This window comes from Salmo trutta, chromosome 17 (assembly GCF_901001165.1).
Source record: "Salmo trutta chromosome 17, fSalTru1.1, whole genome shotgun sequence".
In the NCBI taxonomy this organism is placed as follows: Eukaryota; Metazoa; Chordata; class Actinopteri; order Salmoniformes; family Salmonidae; genus Salmo; species Salmo trutta.
Window position 1 is genome coordinate 7,517,199 of NC_042973.1, and position 13,145 is coordinate 7,530,343.

Consider the following 13,145-nt stretch of genomic DNA (forward strand, 5'->3'; position numbering starts at 1 on the left):
CCTAGTCACTTTTACCCTTACCTACATGTACATACTGTATTACCTCAACTACCTCGCACCCATGCACATTGACTCGGTACTGGTACTCCTTGTATATAGCCTTGTTATTGTTATTTTATTGTGTTACTATTTAGAAAATATTTTCTTACTTTTTAACTCTGCATTGTTGGGAATGGGCTTGTAATAAAGCATCTCACAAGTCTACACCTGTTGTTTTCGGCGTATGTGACCAATACGATTACATTTTGATTTGAACAAATGAATGCTCTTGTTGTTTTAATGAGGAATTTAATTAAATAATTTGGTTTTCCTTGAAGATTTGAATGGTCTGGAAAAGCCTTTTGTGATGGCTCTATACAATCTGGTGAAAAGGGAGGATTTGCGACTCTTCTCTTCAAGTGGGAAGGACGATGCAATATCAGAATTTCCCTCTGGAGCAAAGGAGCCATAAGAATTTGTCATCAACTCTGCAAAGAAAAGACCATCCAGTATGTCATCAATTTACATTTTTTGTCATTTAGCAGACGCTCTTATCCAGAGCGATTTACAGGAGCATTTAGGATTAAGTGCCTTGCTCAAGAGCACATTGACAGATTTTTCCTAGTTAGCTCAGGGATTCTGAACCAGCAAACTATCGGTTACTGGCCCAACCTCTTAACCCACTAGGCTACCACCCAGCCCGCAGTACAGTATGTCATAGGTAACAACTCAGAGGAGAGTACAATGTCTTTCCAAATGAATTAGTGGACTGGTAAAGGGATAATGTCTTAGTCTTGACTGAGCAGCAGCCTAAACAACAGCAGGGCTTACCTGTAAAGTACACAGTAGGGGAAGTGTTCTGAGGCTGGTACTCCATAGACTCTTGGGGACAGAGGTTCTTACTAACGTTCTTGGAACCCTGGTTGGTGGGAAAAGGCACATTAAAACAAACAAAACATGTTCTATATCTTAAAGTACAGCATATCAATTGCAAAGAAGCAGTGCAATGCCATGACCCAAAGAATCATAGGTCTGATAAAAGTAAACAGCAGTGTTATTCATGAAAGATGTATGTGTACTATACCTTTGTGTTAATGGTGAGGACCTGCTCTCCAGTACTGCTGGTGGTATCCCTTGCCAAATCAAACTCGCCTTCTACAATGTCACTGGTGGCCATGCTGGTAGTGGACTCAAAATAACATTTAGCAGTGGCTTTGGTGATCATTTGAAGAATTACCATGCAAGTAGAAGTCTTTGGATCATTCTGGACTGAAACATCAAAGTTTATATTTTCATACTCATCAGACCACTGTTTTAGGAAGCCCCTCAATGTCTCTTCAGCAAATATCTGGAGAAGCTGAGAGGAGAGATTCCTGGATACGCCACATTGTTCCTTTTCCCATTTCAGCCTTGAAAGAATGGCATCAGAAGCACTTTTGGCTGCTTCCAATGTTAAGACCTGTGGAGTGCTGTGGCTGTCCTGAATGGCTATCACTTTATCCACAAATTCATGACTGAAAATGTGGATGGTCCAAGTGGAAATTATTTTTCTCAATTTCCTAACAGCAGATCGGAGGTCGTCAGGATGAGAGGCACCCTGTCCATTTTCCTGTGTGTTCTCAACACTTTCCACCATAATGTCCACTACCACCCCAGCAGCTTTCCTGACTTTGTCCACAAAGGATGGGGGAAGTAAGTCCTCTGTGTGAAAAAAGTCCTCAATGATTGTGTTTCTTACAATGGGAAAGTCACACTGAGCAGGCAACTCAGTGGGTATGGGAGTCCCGGGTAAAGCAAAGTACCATTTCGACTGCCTTGATTTTGAAATAGGTGTTGGAGAGATGGAGGAGCGTGAAGAAGAGGGCTTTCTTGTCTTTTGGCTGTCAGCACTCCTACAGCGGATCGTGCCAATATCCTCCAGCATGGATCCTGAGAGCTCAGTGGTTTTAGGTAGTAAATCATGCGGAATGTCCACACAGGCATCTTTTCCACCAGGTGTAACACTGCTCTGGTTGACCTCAAGATGGCCGAGATTAGCTCTTTGTGATGCAGGACTGCTTTGATATGTAAACATTTTGATTGAATCAAAAGTTGTGTCTGATCTTTGAAGATCTTTTCTGAGCAACTCCGTAATCTTACTTTGCAGACTGTAGTAGATGTTACAAGCAACAGACCGGATCCTTTCCTCAGAAACCTGTCCAGTGGTGAGCAGGGAGGTTCCAGATACCATCTCCGATGATTGGGTGGTCTGGGTGAGCTCCTGCTGGTCTTTCACCATGGTTTCTATAATATCAGTAGATGTGGTGGATGTAGATACAGACTGGAGGTACTTATCTGTTGTACCTTCCTCCACAATGTTAAATGATCTAGAGAGGACCTCACTCACTCCTTTCTCAGCTTTGGTTTGGAACTCATGACTAGAGAGTTTCTGGAGGCTCTTTGTTGAAAGACTATGGGAAGATGCAATGCCTTTGGAGGTAGACATGCTGAAATCTAGATTTACTGGAGAGGTTCGCTCAAGAGAATCTTGGAGATGTTCAAACATGTTTTCACATGGTGTTGGGGACCTTGACAAGGAGATGTTATTCAGCCTAGACAGAACACCACCTACCAACACACTGACCTCAAGAGACACATCAGATATTTTCTTTCCTACTGTGGAGAAGCAAGGTGCATTTGATGTCTGATCCTCGCATGAGGTCAAGATTGTTGAAATGACCTCTTTGGTACTATTGGTCAGTAGAGCCTCATCTGTTTCAGTCCAGAGAAGTTTTGAACTCTCGCTGATACCCCTGTGTAGAGCCACTTCCTGGTTCAAACTGGGCAAGTGAGGCACACTCTTACTGGCTTGCCTCAAGTCTTGGCTTGCCAAACCAAGGTACTCCTCAGTCCCAAGATGTTCAGAGTCCTCTGTGGGTGTATGACTGGATATTCTGCTCAGCATGTCTGACCTCCGCTGGCGAATGGTGAAGTCCTTTAATGTCTTCTTAATGTTGTTATATAAACTAGTGGTAGCAGACCAGATCCTGCTCTGTAGCTTTTGTGCATTTTCCTGGAGGTCAGGTTCTCTCTGTTCTACTTCTGCAGGTTGCGCCAAGTTCTGCAGGTCTTCCACAAATGTGTCAATGATGCCAATGGCAGCAGAATCTGCACAAATATCCTTTGACCATGTGTTCTGGTTTTGAATGGAACCAGACCTGGATGCTACAGAATAAGCAGGCATTGCACTAGTTAAGCTAGTGGTGGACTTTTTAACTAGGAACTCACTCACTGCTTGAGTGGCATTTCTCTTGAATTCCTCACTTGAGAGTTTTTTCATGCAATCTAACAGACTTGTCAAAGAAGCTGTGGCCTTGCTGCCTATGATGTCCTCACATTCAGAGGGGAACTTACATACCATTGCTGATGGGGCCCTGGAATGGGAGATATCCCCAAGCTGAGCCAGAACACCTTCTACAAATTTCTCTCTCTCAATAGAAAAGTCCTCCTTTGACATCTCAGTGTTGTACAAGACCAGAAGCTCTGAGATGACTTCTTTGGTGCAAGTTGTCAGAAGGAGCTTGTTTTCTTCTGAGTCAGTTTGTGCCCAAAGAAGTTTTGAGCTCTCACTTAAGCCTCTTTGTAGAGTAACTTCACCAGTGGACTCTGGCAACTGAGGCTCACTCTTACTGGGGCTATATTTTTTGTGCAGGCATTGAAGAGGAACTCTCTCCTTACACTCAGCATGTGTGGTGTTTTCAGCAGATGTGACAGTGCTCTTTAAGGCACATCGTTGAAGCTTGCTGAAATAATCATTCAAGTTGTTTTGGATGCTGTGGTAAATGTGAACAGCAGCAGACCAGGCACTCTTCTGTTGAGGACTCTCTTTAGGCTCGGTCAAAGACTTCATATCTGACACGAAAGTCTTAACAACTACTGATGCTGCTGTGCCCACTGGGTGAATTGACAATGTCTTTACAATGCCAGACAATGTTTGACCTGATACAGCACCTGTTAACTCAGACTGAACGACTGAACTAGGAAAGCTCAAACTAATGACTTTTTTGTCAAGAACTCCACTCACTGCTTGTATTGCTGATGTTTGAAACTCCCGGCTGGAGAGTTTTTGGATGCTCTTAGATGTGAGCGTGCAGGAGGATCCAGATTCACTAATATTGTAGCTGCTCTCGTATTTCCTTATCAGGGCATCAAGATCGTCAATGAAGCCAACATGCGATGCCAAAAACGTGATATTTTTCTTCAGATCTTCCAGCAAATTCTGTTCGTTCTCGTCAACAAAAGCCACCATTGTTTCAGAGACGGTGGTTATGACTTGCCCTGTTAGACTCTTGCTCTCTTGGTCAACTTTTTCAAGTTTAGCTGCCAGCTCTCTCACCATGCTCTCAGTCACCTTGGTCTGTGCGTCTCCCCTTCTTCCAGATGTCACTAGAGAGGTTTGACTTGCAGAGGCACTCTTAACGACCACTGATATGGCCGACTTGACATCTTTAGCCAACTCTGCCATTACAGCAGGGGTTAGCGTCATAGAGCCTGCACTTCCAGATGGAGAATCGGACATGCATGCAAGTTTGGAGAGAGAACCTTGCAGGCTGTCCTGCACACAGGTGACGAGGGTGTCCTCTGAGACACCTAAAAGGACTTGTAGCAACTCAGAGTTGGTTGTCTTCTTCTGCACCTCAGACAAAGAGGTTTGAGACCTTGAACAAAACACAGAAATCATCACAGTCAAACAAATAATATGTAAGGCTGTGATGCACGTTCAGTGTGTCAAATACATCTGCACCATTGAAAACAATGAGGAAAACGCTGCTGTTTCCCTGAGAAAAAACCTTAGTGTGATGTCAGCCTAACTGCTTCATTTCTAAAGCCCAATAAAATGTTTTTTTTTGTATAAGTAATTTGTATTGAAACTAGCTTGTAGGTGGCAATATCTATCCTCAACAAAATCCAAATTGCTATAATCTTCAAATACTGTAACTTCTAATAACTTCAAGGACAATCATAAATACAAGGCAGTTTGAAGAAATGTTAAAGGGAAATTTCTAAATGTTTCAACTTCATATTCATCATCTCCAGCACCACCCCAACATCAGCATATGTAAAAAATGGGCATTTCTATGCTTTGTAGTAAAAAAGAAAGAGGAAGATAAGTGTTTCCTATGACATCGTCAACCAATTAGTAGGCAATGCCTACTCATAATTGGTTAAAATCACACGATGCACACTGATGACGTCATTAGAAACTACAGCTGAGCGATTAACCAACATTTTTGTTATTTTTCGGTTTTTAAACAACTAATTGACCGACGTCGGCTCAATTATTTGAATTCCATATATACCTAATTTTTTTCTTCTTCTGTGAGCTTGATGCTCAGTTTCTGTAGAGATAAATCAGATGAAAGCACGAACTATGCAATATAGTAGGAAGTTGTAGTTTTCAACAGGCCAATATTCTACATAGTTTAGCACAGAAAATATGGTAATTAATTCCCATAATCCATTGCACGCCCGCTTACTTGTCCACTCTGTGTGGAGCAGATACGAAGACCTCATTGACTGAGACGGAGAGAACGCATGTGAGCGATAAAAAGCAGTTGCTTTGCGAGGTTTCTCAACCTGGAAATACGTTATCTAAGTGATTGATAGTTGGTATTCAGCAGTCATAAAATTATGCCTTATTTACTTCGAAGAACTACTAAAATTGTGATTTTGTCAGACAGGATAGGCAGCAGCTCTATAGAGATGAGTTGATGACTTGGAATGAAATAATAAAGTCATCAAATAAATATTTTATATGAGAAAGTAAATGATGGTTAATAAGGGATGAGCAGTAATGTTCAGTCACTACCCAAAGGGGACTTTTATTAACTGTTTTATTCTGTGTTGTTACAGCATTCAACCCACATAATGCATACTGCATTCAATGTCTAAAAAAAATGATTGAAATCGAAAACCGTGATTATTTTTTAAATATTTTAAACCAAACCAAACCAACCTGAAAAAGCACAAATCTCTCAGCACTATTAGAAACAGTTACGTTCCTCTATCTTTTTTTACTACAAAACATGGAAATGTGTAATTTTCACATATGGTGATGCTGGAGATGAATATGAAGTTGTTAAATTTCACTTTAACCTCTCTGGGGTATGTGGGACACTATTCAACAGCCAGTGAAATAGCAGGGCGGCAAATTCAAAACAACTAAAATCTCATAATTCAAATTTCTCAAACATACAACTATTATATCCCATTTTAAAGATACACTTCTCGTTAATCCAACCACATTGTCTGATTTCAAAAGGCTTTACGGCGAAAGCATAACATTAGGTTATGTTAGGACAGCGCTGAGACAAGAAAAACCACACAGCCATTTTCCAAGCAAGGAGAGGCGTCACAAAAACCAGAAATACAGCTAAAATTAATCACTAACCTTTGACGATCTTCATCAGATGACACTGATGACTCAATGTTACACAATACATGTATGTTTTGTTAGATAAAGTTCATATTTATATCCAAAAACACTATTTTACATTGGCGCGTGATGTTCAGAAAATGTTTTGCCTCCAAAACTTCCAGTGAATGAGCACATCAATTTACAAAAATACTCATCATAAACGTTGATCAAATTTACAACAGTTATTGAAAGAATTATAGATACACTTCTCCTTAATGCAACCGCTGTGTCAGATTTCAAAATAGCTTTACGGCGAAAACACATTGTTCAATATTCTGAGTACAGAGCTCAGCCATCAAAGCAAGCTATATAGTTACCCGCCAAGTTCTAGAGTCAACAAAACTCAGAAATAGTATTATAAATCTTCACTTACCTTTGCTGATCTTCGTCGGAATGCACTCCCAGGACTCCCACAAGAAATGTTCGTTTTGTTCGATAAACTCCATATTTATGTCCAAATACCTCCGTTTTGTTCGCGTGTTCAGATCACTATCCAAAAGGCATAATGCGCGAGCGCAAAACCCGAGACGAAAAGTCAAAAAGTTTCATTACCGTTTGTAGAAACATGTCAAACGATGTTTACAATCAATCCTTAGGGTCTTTTTATCATAAATATTCGATAATATTCCAACCGGACAATAGCGTATTCATTACAGAGGAAAAAGAAGGAACGGCACGCCTGCGTGACCGCGCAGTAAACAACTCATTTGCCTCAGGCAGTCCACTTGTTGAGTCAGCTCTTATTCTCTCCCCAGTAACAGTAGAAGCATGAAACAAGGTTCTAAAGACTGTTGACATCTAGTGGAAGCCTTAGGAAGTGCAAAATGAACCCTAAGTTGAAAAACTACAAACCTCAAATTTCCACACTTCCTGGTTGGATTTTTCTCAGGATTTTGCCTGCCATATGAGTTATGTTATACTCACAGACATCATTCAAACAGTTTTAGAAACTTCAGAGTGTTTTCTATCCAAATATACTAATAATATGCATATCCTAGCTTTTGGGCCTGAGTAGCAGGCAGTTTACTACGCGCATGCCTTTCATCCGGACGTCAAAATACTGCCCCCTACCCTAGAGAAGTTAAGAACATACCTCATGGCCCCCTTGGGCAGGTAGCTTCCACTGCCCAGACTGCGCATCTCCTTAGTCAGGTAAAACTCCTTGAATTTAAATTGTTGTGATTCCTGCTCTTCTTCCTCTTCTTGCTCCATACAGTTGGAGGAAGGGTAGGGAGTCGGGATGCGAAAGCTAGCGTAAGACTTTCGACTGCCTTGCCTCTTAGGTACACCAGCCTCAGTAAATCTCACACGGGACTTGTTGTTAGCCTTATCGTCCTCCAGACTGCTGAGTGACGCTGTGAGAGATCTCTGTGACAATGGAGAGGAGGCAGCATCTTGGATGCCCAGTAGTTCGTAAAGACCTGGGATGATGATCTGCATCAGCTTGTCCGATAAAAACTGGACAATCCTCAGACACAAGCTGGCAAGCTGTTGTTTTGTCAGCTGTATTCCAGAAACAGAAGAAGTGTTTTAAAATGTTGCATTGTGCGTCTTTCAAAAGCTTATGAACAAGGTTAAACATGAGGCAGAGTTTTCATGGTAATCTGATTAAATTGTCAGTAACATGATCTTACCGGGTCAAACATGCCCTCACGAATCCCCCTCCATTGCCTGAAAACAATATTGTTCGAAATGTTGTCATATCAGGATGCCTTAGAATGTTGTCATATCAGGATGCCTTAGACATGTTGTCATATCAGGATGCCTTAGAAATGTTGTCATATCAGGATGCCTTAGAAATGTTGTCATATCAGGATGCCTTAGAAATGTTGTCATATCAGGATGCCTTAGACATGTCGTCATATCAGGATGCCTTAGAAATGTCGTCATATCAGGATGCCTTAGACATGTCGTCATATCAGGATGCCTTAGACATGTCGTCATATCAGGATGCCTTAGAAATGTCGTCATATCAGGATGCCTTAGACATGTCGTCATATCAGGATGCCTTAGACATGTCGTCATATCAGGATGCCTTAGAAATGTCGTCATATCAGGATGCCTTAGACATGTTGTCATATCAGGATGCCTTAGAAATGTGGTCATATCAGGATGCGTGGCAGAATTGTTTTTATTTAAATATTTGTCTGATAGTGTAGTTATACTTGCTTTGTGTCAGTTGTTTTGACAACATTGCAATGTGACAACTTTTCTAGCACTTTACTTTTTTTTTCTTTCGATTAATCCGTTTCTAATATGATCCTATTTCCTTCAAGGTGTGATAGTACCAAAGAAAACAGAACATACTTCTCAGTTAGGTTTAGAAAGAAGTCCATAAGTGTCAGATCTTCCACACTGTTGAGCTTCCCCTCTTCTGTGGTTTCCATCACTGAGGTTGCTCTGCTCCTGGTAGAATTGCTCTGCTCCTGGTAGAAATGTAATTATATTGCAAATAATCAAACTTAATATCAAACTTAATATACAACAAATATCATACTGAAATAATTATGAACTGTTAGAGAGTGGAGGAGCATTTGCAACGTTGGACCAATTAAACAACTGCAACACAACAGAGATGGTTGTGGTAAGTCAACATTGGCAATGATAGCATCACTATAACATTTTATTGGATTAATGTTGCAATATGAAATGATGGTCAACTTACCATCTCATTGACAGCTTCAGAGGGCAGGTGGTCATCCACCACACAGACAGGCAGGTCTAGAGACTGGGACAAGGCTCTATGGTCATAACCAGGAGAGAATGGAAACAACATCCGAGCAATCCCAATGGCAGAATCTAACCACTGTCTTCATGTTAAAGACTCACTTAGCAGTTAATACATAGCCACAAATAATGAGGGGTTCAAATAGATCTGCTGGGGACTTGACCCTACAAATGACTCCAAGAATGATGCCTGACCTGCCCCATAACAAGTTCTCTCTTATTAGACTCTCTCTCTTAATCTCCACACAACAATCTAACTGGACAGAGTGAGTGGCCTTACCTGACTGTCTCAGTGTCAGAAACATCATAGTCTTATTGTTCTATGTCTTCCAGGGATGTCTCAGCTACAGCAGAGGGGGCAAAGCCCGGGATGATCTCTCAAGCTGAAACAAAGTGACTGGATGTAAACTGAACCATTTCCCACTGGGCAAAAACTGCTTGAATCAACATTATTTCCACATCATTTCAAGCACAAAAAAGCTATGTGATATTTAATCAACGTAGAAAACGAATTGGATTTGCAAAAAGTAATCAACTTGAAAGGCATTTAGTCTTTTCGTCACCCAACTTTTAACCTAGAGACATGGTGAAATATTTTGTTGATTTTACATTGAACTCACGTTAGTTAACAACCACCAAACTTTAAACGTCTGTGCCCAGTGGGTTATATTAATGGTTCCGATCAATTATCTTAGTTCTGCTGGTATTATTAGCTGCATGAAAATACATCTGTGGAGTACAAATATTAGCTGCTTTCTGAAGGACAGCCAAGCTGAGAGACAACATGGAACCTCCAGAAAATTATGACATCATTGGAACACATGCACATGTCACAAACCCTTTGGGACTATAGAAAAAAGCAGTGTAGCAGTGGTTCCTAACCTGGGGAGGTGGGACAATTTTATTAGGCTTTTATTCAGATTCACCAACAATGCTCTACTTGAAGTCAATGAGTAAACAAGCCTCAGCAATGTAGACACATCCCACTGGGCACACCAGGTCATTTCTACATGGAAATGTGGGTAATATTTGATTGAGATGATGATCAATGAGATTTTAACCTTTATTCATCCACTCAAAAAGACAATGAGAAGTTTGGGAATATAAACAATGTGTTTTCACTATGCGTTCAACCATCTAAAAGCACCAACAAATTCCAATGGAAAAACAATGTCTGACTTCTGGTTTAGTTGTCATGTACATGTTTTATCACAGCGCTTTGAACCATTTAAAAGCACAACAAAGTTCAAATGGGAATACAATGTCAGATATTTTATATTTATACAACAACTTCAATGTGTTATCAATGTGCTTTATCTAATAGCACAACCAAATGACCTGGATTGTAGTTGGGATTACATTGAAAGAGCATGGTGCAAGTGATCAATGCTGTTTGAGATTCTGTGCAGATTAATAAAGCAATTGGGAAGATCTCCACCGACCTGCAACCTTAGAATGCTATTTTTTTTTCTTTTTTCCCCCCACCTTTATTTAACCAGGTGGGCAGTTGAGAACAAGATCTCATTTACAACTGCGACCTGGCCAAGATGAAGCAAAGCAGTGTGACCAAAAACAACAACACAGAGTTACACATGTCACTATCTTGAACATGCATGCTTTGTCAAAATGTGGCTATGAATGTGTTACTCATTTTAAGGTTGAATAAATACTGCGCCATTAGTTTGTAAGTTAGCCTAAAGTTCAGCCTATCTACTGTATTACTAAAGTAATATTGTGTTTGGTTGACAACGAAACCAAATATCAACATTTGAAGGAGACGTATCTTCTGCTTGGATAGTTCCATCTGTGCCACTGACTTAGTCTGGCTTTAATTCCAGTTTGTCTAAAAATGAATCATTTATATGTTAGATTCACGTCTTTACCTCAACCAAAAATCTAAGTTAAAGTATAGGTCTACATTTAATCAAATCAAACTTTAAATGCACGTTAATTAAAGTTTGATTCGATTTAGTCCTATTCTTTAACTTAGATTTTTGGTTGAGATGGAGACGTGAATCCAAAATGTTAATGATTAACAGGAAGATTCCATTTGAAATCAACCAAAGCTTGAGACACTAGGCCTATACTGTATGCCTTGTCTATTAGTTGAACTCTGGGTTGAATTGAAACAATAGCTGTTGATGCCTTAACAAATGCTATATAGGCTTTTATAAAGTATGGTTACATCTCATTTGCTTTGTCAAACCTACCCCTTGGAATGACTTCGATATTTACACTGAATATATTTTGTTATTAAGAGATCTCTCAATAATAATTCTCACAATAGCATATTGGTAGTAGTCAGTGACATATCAAAGCTAAGCAGGGCTGGGTGTGGTTGAAACCCTGGATGGGGTTCGATCCCGGGCTGTGTTGCAGCCGGCTGTGGCCAGAGACCCATGAGATGGCGCACAATTGGCGTCGTCCGGGTTAGGGGAGGGATGGCCGTCCGGGATATCCTTGTCCCATCGCGCTCTAGTGACTCCTGTGGTGTGCCGGGCACAATGCATGTTGACACGGTCGCCAGTTGTACGGCGTTTCCTCCGACACATTGGTGCGGCTGGATTCCGGGTTAAGCGAGCAGTGTGTCAAGAAGCAGTGTGGCTTGGCAGGGTCGTGTTTCGAAGGACGCACGGCTCTCGACCTTCGCCTCTCCCGAGTCCGTACGGGTGTTGCAGCGATGGGACAAGACTAACTATCAATTGGGAAGGAAAAAAGGGGTCAAAAAAATACCTGGATGGGAGACCAAATGAATAGCTGTAGATAGATGAACTCTCCAGTAGGAAGTGCTGCCCAACCTATTGTTTTTTCTGAAAGTATATATTACATTGAAAATCTGACATTGTTTCAAAGGTACAAATTCAACCTATCCATAGTTTAGAGGTTGAAAACAGTGTAGGCCTATACCCCATTTTATCCCCCCCCACCCCCCCCACACACACACACTTTACATTTGACCAATATGTATGCAGCCCACCAGCCCTAAAGCATGAACATGTTTTTTTCCTAGAAAATGTGGATTAAGAGAAGCAAAATTATCCTTTTCGCTAGTTTCATCTAAATAGGAGGGCAACATGACAGTGACAAACCTTGTCATATCTGCTTTCACCGGGATTTAAAAACCCAGGCTTTCCTAAACTGTTTACCTCAGCCAGTCTAGAACCCAGGTGTGTCTGCAAAACACATGCACGCCTCCATAAGGTTCATGGGTTCCCTATTGTTTTATCCCAGTACTAGAGGGGCAACTGGATTCAGGATCAAACACAAGTAGTCTTTAAGGTATATCTTATTACAGTTTAGGCCTACCTTATTATTTTCTTCCATCTGGCAATATCATTTTAAGGAATTAAATCTGTTTTGTTGCTAGTATTATTATTAACTGTAGGAAAATACAGCTGTAGAGTACAAGTATTAGCTACTTTCTGAAGGACAGACAAGCTGATAGACAATTTAGAACCTACAGTCAATTATGACATCTTTGGAACGCATGTACGTGTCACAAACGCCTTATGGTCACATGTTATTTTAGGGCGTGGCTCCGCATTCGTGACCGGAACTCTTATTTCTATTGCCCAGTATCCGTTACTGCGCAAGTTCTCGCGGGAATTCGGGATTAATACTTTTCTCATGCCGAAACCGGATTAGATAATACATACCGGTAGTTAAATGACAAAAATGGTTATATTCGCAATGTCATTAAGCAAAAAAACAAACAAACAAAACATCAATAGCCACTACAATTTAGAAACATGATTTTGTCATCAGTTCAGTAACATTTGTTTGATTTTTGTGGACCCGCGACTAAAGTTTATCGACGTTAGCTTCTTGCTAACGACGCTAGTCAGCATAGGCTGCTACATTAGCTACCTATTAGCCAGCCTAACAAACTGTCAAGTCCAATGGAAACCGATGCAACCCTGCTGGCAAATAAGGGCTGGCTAGATGGCCAGTGGTGACAGTGATGTCCCTATGAGTTTCAGGG

The 13,145-nt window shown here is 40.8% G+C and overlaps 2 protein-coding genes across 2 annotated transcripts; both read right to left on the bottom strand.

The window, feature by feature from the left end:
• Positions 1-204: 204 nt before the first annotated feature.
• LOC115151512 (uncharacterized) lies at positions 205-1,919 on the bottom strand. Its single transcript, XM_029695501.1, has 3 exons — positions 1,064-1,919; positions 811-898; positions 205-467 (listed from the first exon to the last, which is right to left on the bottom strand). The coding sequence occupies exons 1-3, from the start codon at positions 1,901-1,903 to the stop codon at positions 289-291; spliced, it is 1,107 nt and encodes a 368-aa protein (XP_029551361.1). The 5' UTR covers positions 1,904-1,919; the 3' UTR covers positions 205-288.
• An 18-nt stretch (positions 1,920-1,937) lies between these two features.
• On the bottom strand, positions 1,938-9,173 carry LOC115152515 (uncharacterized). Its single transcript, XM_029697377.1, has 6 exons — positions 9,102-9,173; positions 8,744-8,862; positions 8,071-8,107; positions 7,530-7,939; positions 2,119-4,676; positions 1,938-1,987 (listed from the first exon to the last, which is right to left on the bottom strand). The coding sequence occupies exons 1-6, from the start codon at positions 9,102-9,104 to the stop codon at positions 1,938-1,940; spliced, it is 3,177 nt and encodes a 1,058-aa protein (XP_029553237.1). The 5' UTR covers positions 9,105-9,173.
• Between the last annotated feature and the right edge of the window lie 3,972 nt (positions 9,174-13,145).

What these genes read in the sequence shown, in the direction of transcription:
- LOC115151512 (XM_029695501.1), bottom strand. Translation starts at nt 1,903, where the DNA reads ATGCTGGAGGATATTGGCACGATCCGCTGTAGGAGTGCTGACAGCCAA. An exon ending in TCCTCACCATTAACACAAAG is followed by an intron (nt 899 to 1,063) that starts GTATAGTACACA and finishes CCCACCAACCAG; the next exon opens with GGTTCCAAGAACGTTAGTAA. An exon ending in CCCTACTGTGTACTTTACAG is followed by an intron (nt 468 to 810) that starts GTAAGCCCTGCT and finishes TTTTCTTTGCAG; the next exon opens with AGTTGATGACAAATTCTTAT.
- LOC115152515 (XM_029697377.1), bottom strand. An exon ending in TTTCTAAACCTAACTGAGAA is followed by an intron (nt 8,108 to 8,743) that starts GTATGTTCTGTT and finishes TATTGTTTTCAG; the next exon opens with GCAATGGAGGGGGATTCGTG. An exon ending in CTGCCCAAGGGGGCCATGAG is followed by an intron (nt 4,677 to 7,529) that starts GTATGTTCTTAA and finishes GTTTTGTTCAAG; the next exon opens with GTCTCAAACCTCTTTGTCTG.